The sequence below is a fragment of the Electrophorus electricus genome, chromosome 22 (genome assembly GCF_041902795.1).
Source record: "Electrophorus electricus isolate QZ-2024a chromosome 22, ASM4190279v1, whole genome shotgun sequence".
Classification (NCBI taxonomy): domain Eukaryota; kingdom Metazoa; phylum Chordata; class Actinopteri; order Gymnotiformes; family Gymnotidae; genus Electrophorus; species Electrophorus electricus.
The window spans coordinates 11,773,809-11,792,500 of NC_137518.1; the positions used below are offsets into that span (position 1 = coordinate 11,773,809).

Genomic DNA, 18,692 nt, shown 5'->3' on the forward strand with positions numbered 1-18,692 from the left:
ATAAAGCTGTCTATGAATAAAACCCATGCAGTGGTTAGAAATAACACCTCCTACCTTTATCATTCCTTACTGACAGCGTAGAGGGAATGTGCAGATTATACAGGCTTTAGTAAATGCTGTTTAATCTCTGTTTATACTCTGCCTAAATGCAGTAGGACGGTTGGCTGATTAACTTTCCTTCTGTCCTTTTGCTGGCCAGCTGTTAGTTTATGGCAGGACACAAAGACTGACATGGGGAATCTTTCGCCCAGCAACACTGCATGTTGGGGGCTTTATTTTGATAGTAACCAAAGAAGTACAAAACAAATTTGAAATTTGAATTGAGAGAACTATGACATTCATGCTAGATCTGTCAGACCACCATGGTAGTAGAGCTTTGCAAACAGATACAAGAGCCTCGTGAAGGATTTATGGGATACTTGCAGAGCCACCAGATTCTCCAGGCTCTCCGGGGTTGCCTTGGAAACCCTGCGGACCCTGCATAGGGAAAAGGGGGCAATAAATCTCTCTATCTCTTTGTGTGTGTGTGTGTGTGTGTGTGTGTGTCTTAACTAGGCAAGTGGAAACTTTTAAGATATTCAAAGATGATTTTCTTTAGTCAATATCATATACATTTTGAACTTTCTGGTGGCTATGTCATGTGATTAACACATCTGTGATTAACATATCTGTGATTACTATATCTGATTCACCTAATTACTGTCTTTAAAAGCTCCGCAATCGATTCACTTAGAAGTGTTAGATGTGAGCAGGATATAGACTCGAAATAAAGGTATGAAGGTTTGAGGGTCTCCTGAAATCAAGCTATCCACCCTTGAAACTTCATGTTCAGACAAGTCTAAGGGCAACACCTGCCACTTAAGAGTAGTATTCCATACAGGCTTAAAGTAGGTGCCAGGGGATACTGGGGAGGTGTAGGTGTGTGTGTGTGTGTGTGTGTGTGCGTGCGCGCGCGCGCGTGTGTGTGTGTGCGTGCGTGCATGTGTGTGTGTGTGTGAGACATACTTATGTACATTTATGCCCATAAAGGTTCGTGTATATGTGTTTTAAAGCAATCTTTGCATTAATGTGGCCAGTTACATGTCTGTAGATCTTAATTGACTAATTAATTCATTGATTGATTTGACACCGACCAGTGTGTGGCGCTTATTATGCAGAGCTGAGAAGAAAAGCAAATCTGACATCTACTTACAGGTGATCCAGTTGAGCCAGGTGGTCCTCTGGGACCCATAGGGCCCTAGAAAAATATATACAGGAAACAAAAATGCTTGATAAACAGCAATGAGAAGTATGTAAATAAACTATATGTTGACATAAATTAAATTAGAAAATACATTTCACCTCTCATTTAAACCAATGACAAAATGAATGACGACAGATTAGAGCCTCTCTCTCTCTCTCTCGTTTTACATGCTATAAAAGCTCTACATGCATAATCAAGAATGTTTTACATGGGGTACACTGATTTCACCAGCCCCACACCAAATCATTAGAACGGATTCACATTCTTCTACCATAACTTTAATTGTCTTGAATCCATACTGTGTTCAGTAAAAAAGAGCTTAGGAACGCCCATTTTGGTCATTGTTTTGAGTGGAATAGCTGAGTCCATGCTAATATTTATTTACCTTTATATGCACTATGTCTCTATACACTAATGCATTCAGAGATTTGTGTGCATGTTTTTTTTTATAACGGACATTCTGAGCCACAGCCAGAATGTCCAAGTCACGGGGAACTTGACCTGGTTAGACAGAAGTAAAAGTTTTTCCGTCCAAGAAATGGCCATTCCTTTCATACTGGTGTGAGGCGGACCCTCAAAGAACCTTGGACCGATTGAGGTGCATGAGCATGATATGCATGTTTATGTTACTAAAGGAAAACACGCCACGGGTTGAACGAAAATAGACACTGTGTGTGTGTGTGTGTGTGTGTGTGTGTGAGGGGTATTCAAATCCTTTTAAGTAGATTCAACGTTTTAAATCATTATGGTATCACTAAATTTGTGTGTGCTAGAATGCGCTAACGGTTAGCGTAAAAATGTAAAACGTTTTTAGTGAAACATCAACAATCTGACAGGAAATGAGATGACATTAGACTGACAACAGCCTGGCAAGTTAGTTTTGCTCCGCAGCCTTCAAAGCTCGGACGTCTCTGGTTCTCACCATAGGTCCCTGCATCACACCCATTTGTGCACCTCCTGCTTTGTCATCAAATCCACCAGCCATCTGTGATGCAAAGTTCTGAAAGAGAGGTTAGAAACAGCTAGGCTATTTCATACTTTAAATCGAAACGATTATAGTGGCACCCTCTAGTGGTCATATACAAAAAGGATAAAACAAACAAACATTAAACCTCAAAATAACGATCTCTTTCAAATTAAACACTTAACGGGTTTAAGGGATTTTCACAACGCAGTATATAGCGGACAATTCAAATTTTTAGTCACTACTAACTCTATATATACATCTATCTATCAATTCGTCTGTCTATCTCTCTGTCTGTTTGTCTGGCTGCTTGTTTGTCTGTTTTCAAAACCGTTCTAGTGCTGTTTAAATAAAAACCACAGACGTATCTGCAAGAAACACTGGAATAATATTTGATTTAAAAAATGGATATGATTTAAAAATGAAAGGAAACGATTAATTACAAAACATGCATATTGAAAGAGATGTGGCAGTCCAGCCTTTCTTAAACTATTATACACAACAGTCAAATGTCCAAAAGACTGGTGTGTTTGTTGTTCAAAGACCCTGTTATATGACTCAGGGAAAGTTAGGGGCCCATGTGAAATGTTTTCATTTCATGGCTACAAAGGAACCCCTTGTGTTCCCTTAATGTTGGTTCACTTCCTGTCCCCACATCCTCTCCCCAACTTCTGCCCCTCCTTTGCTTTCTTCCTCCTCAAATCTGTCTTTCTTTATCTCTCACTGGCCATCTTTTTTCCTTCCACATTTTTCGTTGTACATCAACGGAATTCGAAGTTTGTTTTTACTTGAATTCCTTATTTCATTCATATCTTTCTCTTAGAAATATATTCACAGTTTGCATGGCTTCATGCTCTCCAAACACTCCTCAAGGCCGATGTTTTAAACAGTCCATGTGTACCTAATTTCTTGAGGTTTCAGCTGGAAACGCTCTCTCTTTACGCTGAAGTAGTCATGATAATAGCTTTTCTGTAAATAGATTGAACAAATGAAGGACGATTCAAGCACATCCTCACCCCTCCGAGGCCAGGAGGGCCGTTAGGTCCTGAGGGTCCCGGTGGACCAGGATTTCCAGGCGTTCCAGGCTCACCATCTCTGCCTCGGGGTCCAGGGCTCCCCTACACACAAGGGGAAAAGAAGCCAAAGAAATAAGAGTGAGACAATAATTATTAAATGCTGTTATTATTACAATGACACCTCGCATTCTTAATAATAAATCACAGGACTTGTCTAGTAACCATGATAAATTTGATAGAGGTTCTTGATCAGAAAACAGAATAGTTTGAGATTTATAGTTTGGTGTAAGAATAATTACACCGACAGTGATCTTGTATTTGTAGAAACTCAATAAAAGATAAACCATCTGGAAATGTCTGCCTTATTAGCTGTAGCAAATAATATAGTTATTATAAAGTAATATAAAATAAAGTTATTTTTTATAAGCAGCCAATACATATTCATATTATAAAATGAATTATGTACTTGGATAATTTATTTACATTAATAAGACTTTCACATTTCCCAAGTCAGTAAGGAATGATATAAATTTTCTTTCGGTTTTATGTATGCTAAATTAGTTATGTCTGAAGTGAGGTATGTCTGAACACAGAAAAATTCCTGCATGTTTACACTGAACTGAAGATATTAAGTGAGATGAAAACAAGCTAATAACTGGTGTTAGATGACTTTCTTCTGTACAGTTCCTTATGTTTTAGATTTTCTTCAGTAGTTTCGCTCTGTCTCTGTGTGAAGCACTGCTGCAGGCCTGGGCATGCACGCTCTTTCTAGCTGAATAATGCAACATAATGGTCTGTCCCATTTTATCTGAGGCCTACCTGAAAGTATATTTTTGACTATGCCACTGAAAAAGATACAAGATTGATATTAAATTGACCTGATGTTCAGAATCAGAGTGCTGCCTAATTCTGTGGAAAAGGTTACTATCTTCCAGGAATTGTATAAAACCTACATTTGTAAGCACCAGTTAAACTAGTGCAATTATCTGCATAACAACTCATTACACATTTCTGTGTCATGATTACCCCATGAACGGGAAACCCTAGGGTCAGACTAATCTGTTTTATTCTCTCCCTTCTTTGAAGTTGTTTGTTATTATTATTATTATAACAAAAAGAAGAAGAAACTAAACACCAAACATTTGCAAAATCAAGAGAGGTCTCCCAAAGCACAGTCTTGAAAAGCTGAAAGGTTAATATTTGTTGAAAGGTTAACATTTGTTAAAAGGTTAACATTTTCTTCACCTGTGGTAGATTTTTTTGGATTGGGAACATATGTCATGTTTAGGGGATCAAGGTTAGTCTCATAACTTATGATCACTCATACAAATTGAGCTTCCTGTTACTACGCTAACCAAACAGCACTTCTTCTAAACTAGACCATATCAATAAGGATTTGTGTTTATTTTCTTGACACTGGGATTCAGCAGCAGTGCCATAAGCCATGGCAAAGCACCCAGTGGCCAAATCAGGCTGATCTGAACTGGTAGATACGCTGGTGTCAAAAGCAGCTTCAAAATGCTTCACTGGCAGGCCACAGTGGATAAACAGGGCAGCAATTTTGAATGCTATTCTCAGTCAGCAAAAACTGAACAGTACAATGAAAGTAAATATTATACAAGAGATGTCTTAACACAATACAGTTTAAAATAACCTCACAATGTAACTCAACACTCAAGGTGAGTGTAAAGTGCCAAAGGTAACATGGTACCACATCATCAACAGTACTGTAAGTAATTAGTTCAATTTTTTGTAATAATATTGCGGATGTGAATAATGTGAAGTGAGTGTAAAGAAATCTTACACGTTTTATAGAACACTATACACACTACAATCTACACACCACTTTCCACACACTACACTCTACACTGTAGCACTCTGTACAAATTCTACACACTACACTCACTCAGTGGTCCAGCACGCCACACACTATATTCTATACCCAATATTCTGCACTCTGCCGATTACACCGAATACTCTACACTCTAGCCCTGTCTACCAGAATTCTGAGCACTAGCTAAGCCAGGTGGACTGCAGCTGTTGTACTTCAAGGCCCAGCAAAAACTTTAGGCCAGATGTACAAATAAATGTACAAAATCTAACCCAAAATGTACAAATAAAATGTTATTAGACACACAAACATGTATAATTAAAAATACTTCCGATAAGTAATAAAGGTTATATTTTTCAAGTTTCTTGTGTGTTGTTTGGGTTAGATTTTGTGGCAGTGCTCTCTAGGGTATATGCAAGTAGTTCCATATGTTACCTGAAGTTTGAAAACATATCATTGAAAAAAGGTTTGGAACCCACTGAATGCCTGAACCAAACCACTGATTTTTGGATTAAATGAAGTTTATTCGTTTAATTTTGTTCTGTTTTTGCTGTTTTCACATACACCAAGGGACAGAGTTCACACTTGGTTAAACTGGCTGTCGTAAAACAACAACAGGGCAAAATCAGAAAAAGACACTTTAATGTACTGCCTCCATACCATGAACTACTGGTCACACAGTCTGTCTGCACTTGATGTGAGCACTGCAGGCCAACAGCATTCACTACTACCTTTAGTTTGACTTTAATAACCTGATGGATGTTAATATAGTAACACGTGAGAAAGAACATCTCTGAAACTTCACAGGCAAGTAAATGAAAAGAAGATTATGAGCAATATAAATTATGCATATGTGTATTTTTAGCTTGATGTACTTTGCATTTTATTTGACCAACGATTATACAATTGATTTAAACTGGCAGTTGCAGTTATTTAAGAATTGAGAAAGAGATGTTGATGTTATGCCACGAACATCAAAAAGAATACGTTATGTAAATTTCTATCCTCAAATGTCAGATGAAGATTAATGGAACCATTAAAGTACTTTCATGCCGCTGTACTCATAAAAACTGTGTTGCTTACATCATTCAGGCATCTGTTGAACAACCGTTGTCAGACCACACATCTTTCCTTAATATAATACTTCCATTTAGGACTTTAAATATATTGACATCATTTTGCAGATGATTTGAGTGGTTCTTCTTTTTTTTCAGTGTGGTATGTGAAAGCTGCCTGTACCTGCCTCTGTTCACCTTATTGTGTGTGTGTGTGTGTGTGTGTGTGTGTGTGTGTATATATATATATATATATATATATATATATATATATATATATATATATATAATTTAGCATATACATGGGTGTCCCTGGATTCCAATCATCATAGTGTACTTTCCCACGTGCTTTTATCGCTGATGCGTATGACATCAGGCACAATAATAAGATAACGAGAGCAGATCAAAGGCGGATGAACAGGTGATCACAGACACAGCTATTTATGCCAAAGTCATGGACCCAGAAAGACTGATCAGAGTGGAACCCTGTGATGCTGTCATGGATGCTGTCTGGCGTTTTAAACCCAGTGCTACTCACCTTTTCTCCTTTCTCGCCTCTCTTTCCATGGGGTCCTTGCTCTCCTGGAGGTCCCTGTTTGTGCGTGTGTTAGGGGAGGGAACAGTGAGCATCGGTGAAGACTGGGACAAGTAAAAACAAATTAACAGCATGATAAGAGGTGAGAATATTGCAGAATGTTCTAGATTATACATACCATGGGACCTGCTGGTCCTCTGGGACCAATGACCTGTTGGTAAAATAAACAGCAGTAAACAGAAAGGCACTTTCTGAGATTTTAAATGGTCAACATCTACAATGATGAGCCCCAATTAACAAACAGGAAACTATAACCTTATTCTGGTTTTCTCTGAGTGTCGAGGGACACACCTTATTCCTTAGAAGATTCATTAAAGAATTGGAACCTTTTGGTACAATAACAACAACAAAAAGCATTTCGACTAATAACAACTACTACAAAACCCACTGCACACATGGGTACATCCGCACAGGTAATAAAGTGCTGTCAAAGCATTTTCAAGCAGCTACAATAAAAGTTAAATGATAATAAAACTGTTTATTGACTTAGGGTCCACGAGAATCTGATCAGGATACTTTGCCGTAAATGTAGCGGTTTGTTTTTACAGGGTACTCAGGGCTAGGAAGGTTTTGTCCTGGGTAGACTGTTTCAGAGCCTCTACCACCAACTGGAATGACTTCAACTTTTTTTCTTTGAGGTTTGTGTTATATAGTTAGAATGTAAATTGCTGAACAGCGTGAACAACATAGTTTACAAATGTTGCAGATTTTCACAGGATTCTGTTTGTTCATTGCTCAGTAATGGACAGATGTGGACAGATTCTTGGGCTACAAAAGATGAGACATTATGGGATGGAGTTAAAGTCAGTGTGAGCAAACAAGCATAAATGACAAGCCCCCAATTATCTGTGCTTTGTGTCATCTACTTCAAAGTGAGTTTCCAGACTGTTTGGTCTATGAAGCTTAATTGTATGTCCTATTAGCCTATGAAAGTACTGCCATATGGTTAGCTGGAATGACACCTTCCTCAGTATCTTCCCTAGCAAACTATTCTATTTATGAATGCAACCTAAACAAGCATACGCAAATGCACAAAAGTGCAAGAACATGATTAAGAGATTAGGATTATGTCTACGACTGTGTCCAAGATAATAAGAACCATTATACACAGTTATCATATAATGAATTATGACCAAGGCAGTACAGAGACTCACATCTGTGATGTCTCCTGGGTCTCCTTTCTGCCCCTGTTGAGAAGCACAAAGGCAACAGAAGATTACAAATGATCTTTAAAAAATACCCTTTTCATAAAACTTTCAAATCATTTGTGCAGAGGTTGTGTCTTCAAATGCTCATTTCCTTCCTTTGTAAGTGATTGCATACTCTGTCACCACTAGTAAAGGGAGGGTGGAAAAACCCACCACTAAAAAACTCAACTTAGGGTTACGGTTAGGGTAAGGTAATTAGAATTTCTGAGCGTCACCTTTTCATTACGGTCTAAAGATTTCTATTCTAAATCACCAATTCTGTTACGAAGATGTTGCAGAACTATATCACCATAGACAATATATCACAGGGCTCCATGCTGCTCAAACATAGGCAGACATTGGGAGCTAATCATAGCTTGCAGCACAGTAATATCCTTTCACAGAGACAGTAATTCTGCAGGGGCTCACCTTAGCACCTGGCACTCCTGTGGTTCCCACACAGAAGAGAAGAAACATAGTGTTAGTCAGAGTACCCATGTTACAAACACTCCTTTTAAGTATAAATCTGAAGGACACAGATGAAATGTTCAATCACACTTTTAGACCGCACTACCTTCCTATCCCCAGAGATCCAGAGGTTGGCTTATTAATAGTGTTACATTAGTAGTGTACATTTTAACATTAATAGTGTGCATTTTTTTCAAGCAGAATGAAGTGTAATTTAATGATAAATGCATACCAAATGCATATTCCAGTGTTTCAATGCACTGGAATAAATTAGGAAGCAGCAACTGAAAAATTATCATCTGAGTAAAGCTGGTTGGCTTCTTTGAACTAAGTGAAATACACAGATTTTGAATTATATTAATGTGGAATATGTACAATACATGGATGTTGAATTCTACTAATGTAGAAACAATATCCTGAGTCTCCATCCATTGGAGAAATAGAGTAGCATGCACTATTTCGCATGACCGTACTGTCATGACCTAAAGTGTCAGGTTATTTCCAGTTTATTTGCTTTTCACTGAGCAGCCAACATAAATTAATTAGGCCAATACAGAAGCATTTAGGTGAAGGCAAGTTTTGCGAAGGTGCTGTATTGTTAAGATTAACTGTAGTGTTAAGGGTTTCCGTGTGTCAGTAGTCTCAGCTTTCATGCTCATCTGCTGTAGTTATGTGAGGCATAAATCTCTGCCAGTTTAATCTGAAAAGGGTGAAAACAAAATTAAATATAATTTTAAAAACAACTTCTATATTTTGCTAAGTTTACCTACCATTTTGACTCTGATGCACGCAATGTACGCTGACCGATGACAGCTTTTACAAAAATTAAACTTAAATGGACAATAAGTCTCATGGATAATTCTGCACAGTGACTATTAATTTTACACTCTCTTAAATGTCTTATGGCATAGATTAAATTTAGCAACTAAGTATGGGACTAACTGAATTTTATATCAGTATCATAATTTTGAGACATAAATGCCTGAACCGTTTGAAGGAATCATAGAATTTCCTTGTTTTCCAATAGATAAAGTAGGAGAACTGTGCTCTGGGACTGCTGATGAAATGCTAGGCTATGCCATTTGAAGTTAGTTTTTCCATAATGACTCCCACATGTGGCCATGATACTGGAACTGGAATGTCAGCCAAACAAAAAGAAGCCAAAGCAAAGCAATGTAGGGAGAAAATGTGAAGACAGTAAGGCAGCAGTTTTGCTAAATTTCTGGATTTGTTATTATTGTTATCATTGTCTTTCTTTCATTTGTTAATTTGGAAGAATAAAAAGCACCGTTCAATTTCTACATATATAAAAACCAAGAAAAGGCATTATATGAATTGTACTGGTGCGTTTTAGCCCAAAATCAACAATATGAACTGTTATGTAATTTATTTATGTAAGTGTGAAATAAATAAATTACAACCACTATAAGCAGGTTGATCAGGAGCACAGATGGGGCAGCACTCTCCAAATGGGATCTCTGGTTTGGGGCAGTCCCTGAGCTCTTCACAGACGATCTCATCGCACAGGATTGTGCCCATGTCACACACACAAATGCGACATGGCTCTGGTTTCCACACATCCTTATCACTATAGTGCTGGCCATCTTGTGTACAGCTACCTGCATCCTCTGCATGTGTCATTCATGACACGTGGAAAAGGGAAAGATACACAACAGGCAACGGTCATGTTATAACTGTGGATACAAGTAGATTTTTTAGCATGCTCATTCTGAAACTAATGGCAGTAAATATTTTTACTTTTTCATTTGGCAACATATTCTTTAAAAAATATCAAAAGTGCAAATGCTTAAAACTATAACATAAAAGTGTAAAAATAAGTACATTTACTAAAGAAGAGAACTCCACACACAGAACACAGACAAAATACTTAGCTGAAACCCAATTATAATCCAATTCTCTGCCCTATGAAGTGCATTTCAAATATGCACCACAAGATGGCAGTACAAAATTAGATTAATATACACTCCCTTACAAACCCATTTCCTGAATTGATAATGAAATATCCTGATCCTAATCCTGATCCTAAAGCCTGAGGAAGATCCTAGGCTTACTTCATATGTTCTGCTGTGGGGAAAAACCCTATGCGCAGAAATCCATGAGATCAGATCAATACACAATTATGTGCACTATAGATCTACATACTCATTAAACATTTCAGCAGAAATAACAAGTATTTTTTTATACATTACATGTCTTATACATAGTTTTGCCTCTCCTTAGAATGTCTAGACCAACTAATTTTTAACATAATACCAGTACTTTACATCCTGCTAAATTTCTCAAAGTTTTACAGAATTTTTAAAAAATGCTGTTATAATGTCCCAGTAGTAATATCATGTCCACAGTTTGTATTAATCACAGTTCCTCTGTCTGCAATTTGTAGAATTTGACAATCTACAATATTTCAGCACTCACTTGCATAAAAAGATTTTTCAAATAGATGCGCAAATTGGTTGACTCATTTTCAAATAATGTATTTTTTAATAATAAGCATAATTTGGGTAAAATTAGTATTGTATTTTGCTAAATGTTAAAATGACAATTAAAATCTACCTGCACATTTGACACACCCATCTGCAAGTGCAAGGTATAGGTGCGCAGTCCAGACTGGAGCTCTTCTGTTGCCATACAAAGTGTGTCACTATCCCATTCATCATTGGTCAGGTTTTGACCAAGGACCACTGCTGATTGGTGTGTCACTATCCCATTCATCATTGGTCAGGTTTTGACCAAGGACCACTGCTGATTGGTGTGTCACTATCCCATTCATCATTGGTCAGGTTTTGACCAAGGACCACTGCTGATTGGTGTGTCACTATCCCATTCATCATTGGTCAGGTTTTGACCAAGGACCACTGCTGATTGGTGTGTCACTATCCCATTCATCATTGGTCAGGTTTTGAACACAGGACCACTGCTGATTGGATACCATTCAGGTGATGGACACTATTAACACAGTGACTCTGACATGGCAGTTGCATGGTAGTGGGTGTAGCAGTATTACGAGTGTATTCTCCCCAGCATTACTGATGCAGATTTACATGTGTCAGTGTCACTGTTGTATAAGGAGTGGCTTGGCAGGTGGTCATGTGATCAGACATGAAGGACGATAAAACTGCACAGCTACAGTGTGTCCTAATACCGAGTGTTCAGAAACGGCAAGCGCTGCAGAAACACACAGTGTGAGTACTCAATGCTGAGGAAGAGCAATTGGACATCAAAGGAAACTTGCAGTAGTTTTGTTTATCTTCCCAGTCTGGTAAGTTGCAGGTAACTTAAGGATCCCAGTTCCTATGAATGGGGGCTTTCTAAAAGCTAAAGACTGGGCAAATTCACGGTTATACCAAATCCAAGTATAGTGCACAGGAAACCACTGGTAAGATGCCAGTTCAAACACGTTAAAGAATGGAGAAAGGATTGCCTTCATTCCCTTTGCTTTAGGCCTTCCCGCATAATAATACTTAAACAAGGAATTAAAATAAAATAATACTTCATTACTTGGTCTATCTTTTATAATACTTAAATAAATCAATGCATGATACATAAATCACAAAAGTAACACTTCAATTTGTTAAGTTATTGTATATTTTCTATTTACAGGCCTTTAAATTTAATCAAATGTGTCATATTGTTATATTCTTCATCCTATAAAACAGTTAACCAGTTGAATTTCCACCATACTGCTCTCAATGCTTTTTATTTGAGGAGGAAACTACAGTAGAAATCTCAAAATTGAACACAGGTGGTTGATTTTTCCACTGAGTTCTGTAACCACTGCAGTGTCCTGTGAGGCCTGTCTCTTTGGTCCATCACTCCTAGCACTTTATACTGATTAAAATGTGATTAACGCCCTACTGCTGAATGCTGGCCATGACCATCAGGTAAACTGCTGCTGTGCTTCCTAGTCACAAATGATCCAGATGCATTAACGTCCTTCGGATTTCTTAGCGTTCCTGAAATATTTCCCCAAGTGGCTCTTAGGAAAGAATGACTTGCATTATGTCCTCAGGCTTTTCTACAACAGTAACCTGAGCTCATGCCTCTTTTTTAGCTACTCAGATCTGTCTGCTACTTTGGGTTCCTTTCCCAAGCCACATTAATATATAAATGTATATTACCAATTAAAACTAGCAGACATTCTGTATTTGAAAACCAGCTTTACCTAAAGCCCTCAATGAAAAATGCATGTATGACATATAACGTTTCTTCTTCAGAATGCAGACAATTCCTGTGTGCATCTGTTGTTTGGATTAGTCTATAGCAAGCCTAGATTTGCCCTTACTGCAGGAATGTTAACGTTTTTTGGTAAATGTCATTAACCGTAATCATTTTCCCTCTTCTTAAACTTAAACTTGTTCTAACTGTATAAGATATTTAAAGAGAGAGAGAGAGAGCGAGTGTGTGTGTGTGTGTGTGTGTGAGAGAGAGAGAGAGAGAGAGAGCGAGTGTGTGTATGTGTGTGTGTGTGTGTGTGTGTGTGTGTGAGAGAGAGAGAGAGAGAGAGAGAGAGACAGAGAGAGAGAGTCCGAAAACACTCGGAATTGATCCAGTGTACCCGCAGGTGTCCAGGGAGCGTAGCTAAGCTTCATGAACCACCATGTGGAATTTCTCCCAGAGGCCCCTCCCCACCCCATTAAGTTATGCCTCTGAAGACAAAAAAGCAGCCAAGTCAACCGCAAATACTTTCAGACTAACAGAAAAATAACAAATAACAAATTAAAAATCAAAGCAAAACGCTTTCGCCTACGTACTCTATAACCTCAAGGAGAATACGCGCACGTATCCCCCCAGACTCAGTTGCAGTTATTGCAAGTATGCAGCAAGTTGGGATGTGGAGGCACTAAGTTAAAAAGCCCCCGAAACGTTTGATTTACTCTTCAAATATTCAGTGGGCCTTAGCCTAAAATAACAGGTAATGGTTCAGATTCCACCGAAGATTCCCAAGATTTATGATTCCCATAAAGAGAAGAACGCTATTGAGCTGCACACAATAAACAACCATTTTGTTATCCACTCTCATGTTTCCAGCTGATTGATGCACTTTACATACAACGGTGAATATAAAAGAGCAATAAGCAGCTAACTTACGATCACTTTCTTCTTGACATTTGACAACCGCTAAAAGCACAATATGTGCTGCCAAACATAACAGTACAGTCCTCGAATCCAGAAAGCGGTACATGTCTAAATATTAGACATGCGAGGCTTTGAGAGAGACGGTGGAAGCAGACGCCGTCCTCTCGGCCAGTCCAGTCCGTTTTGCGGATCTAATAGGATATCCAGCCGTAGCCCCTCTTCTGTTAGTCCTCCAGGTTATATAGCGTGATTTTATGGGCGCACAACTGAACGTTCAATGGATCTACGCACGTTCTCAAGTAAAAGCCCACCCCTACCCCCTGTGGTCCTGAAACCCGAGTCCTGTGACCCTCCCATCCTCGCTTCAGCTATCGTTCTCCAGCGACGTCCACCTTAGAAATACGACTTAAACTGTTAAGTTGTACATTTACTTTTTTTTTTTTTTTTTTTTGCTGCCCTGATACCAAAAGTTTACTTAGGTTTCAGTCTGCAGTGAAGCATAAATTAAGGTCTAGCTTTAAAGATTAAGTCATTTGAATAGAGGTTTAGTTAAATGTACTTAGCCAATGGCTTTACTGTTCATGGATACTATGATTGAATGTTTATTTTAAATTATTTTGTTCTATGCAAAGGAGATTAAGATTTACACTGTGAATAAAGACCCTTATTTAAATACAATACAGTTATTTATTTAATTTTCGATTTTAATCAATTAATTAATTTAAAAAAATCGATTTCACACTTTTTGGGGACCCAAGCAAGAGAAAAATCTGTGGTGGGGTGACCCAGTGATGGCATGACCCAGTGATGGGGTGACCAATCATGGCATGACCCAGTGATGGCATGACTAATCATGGCATGACCCAGTGATGGCATGACCCAGTGATGGCATGACCAGTCATGGCGTGACCCAGTGATGGCGTGACCCAGTGATGGCATGAACCAAGATCCTGGAGAAGATGAAACAGCACTGTATGCTTAAGTTATCAGCAAAGGCGAAATGGGTGAAGTTTACACAGAACTAAATACTGTATCATGACAGGCGGTATATGTAAAGAGAAGTTAAAGATGTAAACATGCAAATATTATGATGACAGCATTAACAGAGACTCTGCTATGGTTGACCCTAACCATAACCCTGCTATTAATAGAGACTCTGCTAGGGTTGACCCTAACCATAACCCTGCTATTAACAGAGACTCTACTAGGCCAGAGAAAACCAGATAACAGCACAGCCAAAAGGAATCCTAAAGACATAAGACAAATATTACAAAGCTAATAAATAAATGTACAAAACAAACAAACAAACAAACAAACCCTGTACATTTAGTCTCTGATGTATTTTAAGATCTGTTTAATATTATTTTAAGATTAGTTTAAGATTATTTTAAGATTAGTTTGCTCCTTATTAGTTTGCATAGTTAAAATGGTGATAGAAGATGAACAATTTTACCAAACATCTTTTTTTCACTATTGTCCCACTGGAAACTTTAGAGGATATTTTAACACATTCGATTCCATTAATCAAATGAATTCTCTGTATTATGAAGCACTGAATTTCTCAATTTTAAGATAATCTCGCTTTCCCTGTGCACAAATTCTGGAAGGATCTTTAGAAGCATCGTATCCATGAGCTTGTGAACGTATGTGCACAAGGTTTTTTTTTCTTTTTTCTTCTATTTTCTATTTTGCAAACAAAATAAATATCTTAAGTGGCAACTGGGTTTCTGAGATTAGAATTTCCTTTGTTTTGTTTTGGTGTTTGATGAGGCAGTGTTGCACAGACAGAAGCAGCCAATGAAGCTGAAAAATGCAGTGTGTTTTGAAACAAAACACACTGCACATGAGTGAATTTTAGATAAAAGAATGTTATGCAAACCACTTTAGTGAGCATTTTCCACACTTCAACAATGCCAAGAATCAACCACACACCCCACCTACACACACATGGACATAGATACTGAACCCCCTCAAAGAGAGAAGTGGAGACAGGGATTTGGTTCTTTCACAGACACGAACCTGTTACTGTAAAATCTGTTTGACAGATGTGCATGTAGCCCTCTGTCTTCATTGCTCCTTTGTGGGTGACATTTGTGTATCATCCAGCACCGTTTAAAAACACATTAATAGAGAAATAGCTCTAGTATTTTGAACAAGGGGTCTTTGATTCTCTGTGCAGGCACTGACCTCTCAACTTTGAACCATGCCCCCCCACTAAGTCTTTATTAGGAACAGGAGCAGCTGTTCTGGCTGTTCTAGGGCCACATCCCTCATTGGCTGGAACAAAATGAGCCAGTAACTCCTTAAACACCTTCATCATTACACTGTTTTAATACAGTTACAAGCCATACATCTATTCACATAATGAGTGCTGTAAGCAACCAAAATAATCCACAAATATTTAATACAGTTAAAAGGTAAAAGGTTATTAAACTGTAAAGATATATCCTAGTCACTGAACTTGTAAACACACTGCATTTTTAGTTACGATGAGGCTTACATTATTCTCGATACCCCTTTAAGTGGTTAATTTATCAAATTAATACATCATTCATATAAGAACCACATTACAAAGATACCTATGCCATCCGTTAGCATAAAGATATATGGATAATTTTAAACATTTTAGAATTCAGCAGTGAGATTTGCTAAAGTTGATAGTGCTAAGTTTATAGCAGCCGCTGCATTATGTTGCCAAAATTGGAAGGCATACAAGAAACAGCAAATGTTGTTCTTCCATTCTTCTCCTACAGAATGTACACTTTCTTCCACACACACACACACATATGCACACATACACAAACACACACACACACACTCTTCTGGGAATTTTCATAGTTTTGCTACACTGCTTTTAATGCGATACTGCTTTTGAGATCGCTACTGGTTTGGCAATGGCTATTAAGATGTTATCTTTCCCAGAGCTAGCTGGATTAACTGAAATGCAAAGGAGCAGCAATTATTTAGCACCATATAACTATTTTGAATTTAAATTAGATTTAATTATTACATAATTAGACATTCATATCCTTGTGATAATCAATGTAATACAATTGTTTTTAAAAAGTTAAAGTTATTTAAACCCAAAGCCCGTACATAGGTCCTAAATGCATTCACATTAGAAACACAGTTAAGACCTATAAGTTAAGAACATACCAACTGTTCCGAACAAACATTTCATCTACAAATGTGAAATTTCACAGTTTGTTGTTTTTTATTTGGTTTGTTCCTGTTGTGCACATAAGACAGGGAGGAGTATGGAGACAAAAACTAAGCCAAAAGTTGTAGTGTAATCCAGTCGGGGTCATACAAACAGAACGTATTTCCAATGTTTTAACTTAGAACAGGTTACATGGATGTTTAATCCATGACATACTTATCCCACATTCTTAAGTTCACTCTTTTTTGGTATTAGTTAGAACTTCTTTTGGAAGTTCCACCTTCCACCTTCCACATCTTTTCTAGCTCTTCTCTCAGTTCTTGGTGCATCTCGAGCTGTTCGTGTTCCTTGGCCCTGATGTTGATATCACTTTGAATCGCCACATCGATCACCAGGGCGCTCTTCTGCTGTATGACCATCACTACTGTAACGGTACACTTCCCTACCCACACATCACGTGGTACGGTCTGCAAGATGCTAGTGGAGATGCGACTGTTGACTGTTCTCTGTGACCGCCCCCTTATTCGTAACCACGGCCCCCTTGTTATCACACACCTGCATCTTCTGACTTGTGTCATTTATGTCTGTATTTGAACCCCTGTGTTTTGTAGAGTGGTTGCTGGTCATTGTGCGTGCTCATTGTTGTTCATGTTACTGCTTATGGTTTTGTATCTCTACCTGTTTATCGTTCATCATTTATATCACTCTGCAATGGTTTGTTCTACGTGAGTGCCATAGTTTCTGCGTATTTTGTTTCGTGTAAATAAATGACGCTTCTGCATCCTGATGATTTATAGTGATGTCAACTAGTGTCAATGGTGCAATGCTTACTGAAAATTAGCTTGCCACACTTTAATAACCGAGGATAAAAATAGCAACCCTTGAAACCTGGCACCGATAGATTAATGGGCTTATTTTGAATGAAACCTCATTTCTGCTGTTATCATTCCCATCTCTAGTGTTAGCATTTCTGCCTGATGAATGGGAATCCATGAGTTTGAAGTTTAAAATATTTAATTGACAAAAAGGAAGAAACTTTTTAGCAGTTGATCTCAGTAAACTCTATTCACTGTGAACGAGTAATGATCAAAGAGATTTATGGAGCCTTTTGGCATGAAGCTGCCCACAGGGTTATTAGGGTAACCTAGGAGAAAATAAAGCGCCAGCAGACAAGGTCTAACATGTTAGATGATTTCTTAAATGTTGTGCAAATGAGTAAAAGAGATTTCTATTGCACTGAACATCTAGAAAACTTGCAAAGCAGTTGGTGAGAGAAAAATAGCACAGAGGCTTCCAAGCAACAGCTAATAAAGCAATATCATACATCCTAGAATGATTCATCACCTAGAAGATACCTTAACAGAGCAAGAATTAGTGCGTTTTTGGATAACAAACCTCTGTACATGCAGTACCATAGGACATTTTCCATCATATTTCCACAAGTTCCTGCATAACGCATTAAAAATGTAATTTGATAACAAGTTGGGTATATTATGGTGCAATAGATATATTCAGTCATCATATTTCTAATAAAATATCAAATTGACTGTATGAGGAAATGTAAATATTCATTCAAAAGATTTTTTAGGTTTAGATATTGGTTATTATTCTCTGTGCCTTGGGAACAGGCACATTGTAGAGAAAAATAAACAGTTATCAGGAAGATTAGGCAAATCTTTTAAGTACTTGATTATGTGGAGTATGTCGTGATAAGTGATACCTACATTTCCTTTTGAAACCAGCAGAGAAATAAGATGGGTGTCCCAACTTTTGGGAGGGAATCATTATGAAAGAACAACGGATGTTGTTTATATTATCTTTTGGGAAAAAATCTATATTTGAGAGGAAACTAGTTCCTGAAAGCTGCAAGGCAATGTATACGGCCCAGAGTAAAATACGACATACATTTACTGCTACAATCTTTCAGGACATGGAGGATTGCAGGTGCTTTCCTTTTCAAATAAACTTTACAAGCAAATTGTGATATTTTATTATAGAGATGATGTCTGAAACATCTTCTTGACAAAACTAAGCAAAGTTCAAGACCAGTTGGAATCAGAAAATCAGAGTCCTGAG

At 37.8% G+C, this 18,692-nt stretch overlaps 1 protein-coding gene across 2 annotated transcripts in view; it reads right to left on the reverse strand.

Annotated features, from left to right (window-relative positions):
* Positions 1–13,732, reverse strand: part of col2a1b (collagen, type II, alpha 1b) — a 61,491-nt gene extending 47,759 nt beyond the window's left edge. The window contains exons 1-10 of one of the 2 annotated variants that reach the window (XM_027016573.3): positions 13,469–13,732; positions 9,781–9,987; positions 8,321–8,337; positions 7,859–7,891; positions 6,823–6,855; positions 6,648–6,701; positions 3,224–3,325; positions 2,166–2,243; positions 1,193–1,237; positions 424–477 (exon numbers count right to left, since the gene is read on the reverse strand). In XM_027016573.3, the coding sequence (XP_026872374.3) occupies positions 424–477; positions 1,193–1,237; positions 2,166–2,243; positions 3,224–3,325; positions 6,648–6,701; positions 6,823–6,855; positions 7,859–7,891; positions 8,321–8,337; positions 9,781–9,987; positions 13,469–13,562 (717 nt within the window). In that variant the 5' untranslated portion in view covers positions 13,563–13,732. The remainder of the gene's footprint in view (positions 1–423; positions 478–1,192; positions 1,238–2,165; positions 2,244–3,223; positions 3,326–6,647; positions 6,702–6,822; positions 6,856–7,858; positions 7,892–8,320; positions 8,338–9,780; positions 9,988–13,468) is intronic. The other variant, XM_027016574.3, reaches the window with a different exon arrangement.
* Between the last annotated feature and the right edge of the window lie 4,960 nt (positions 13,733–18,692).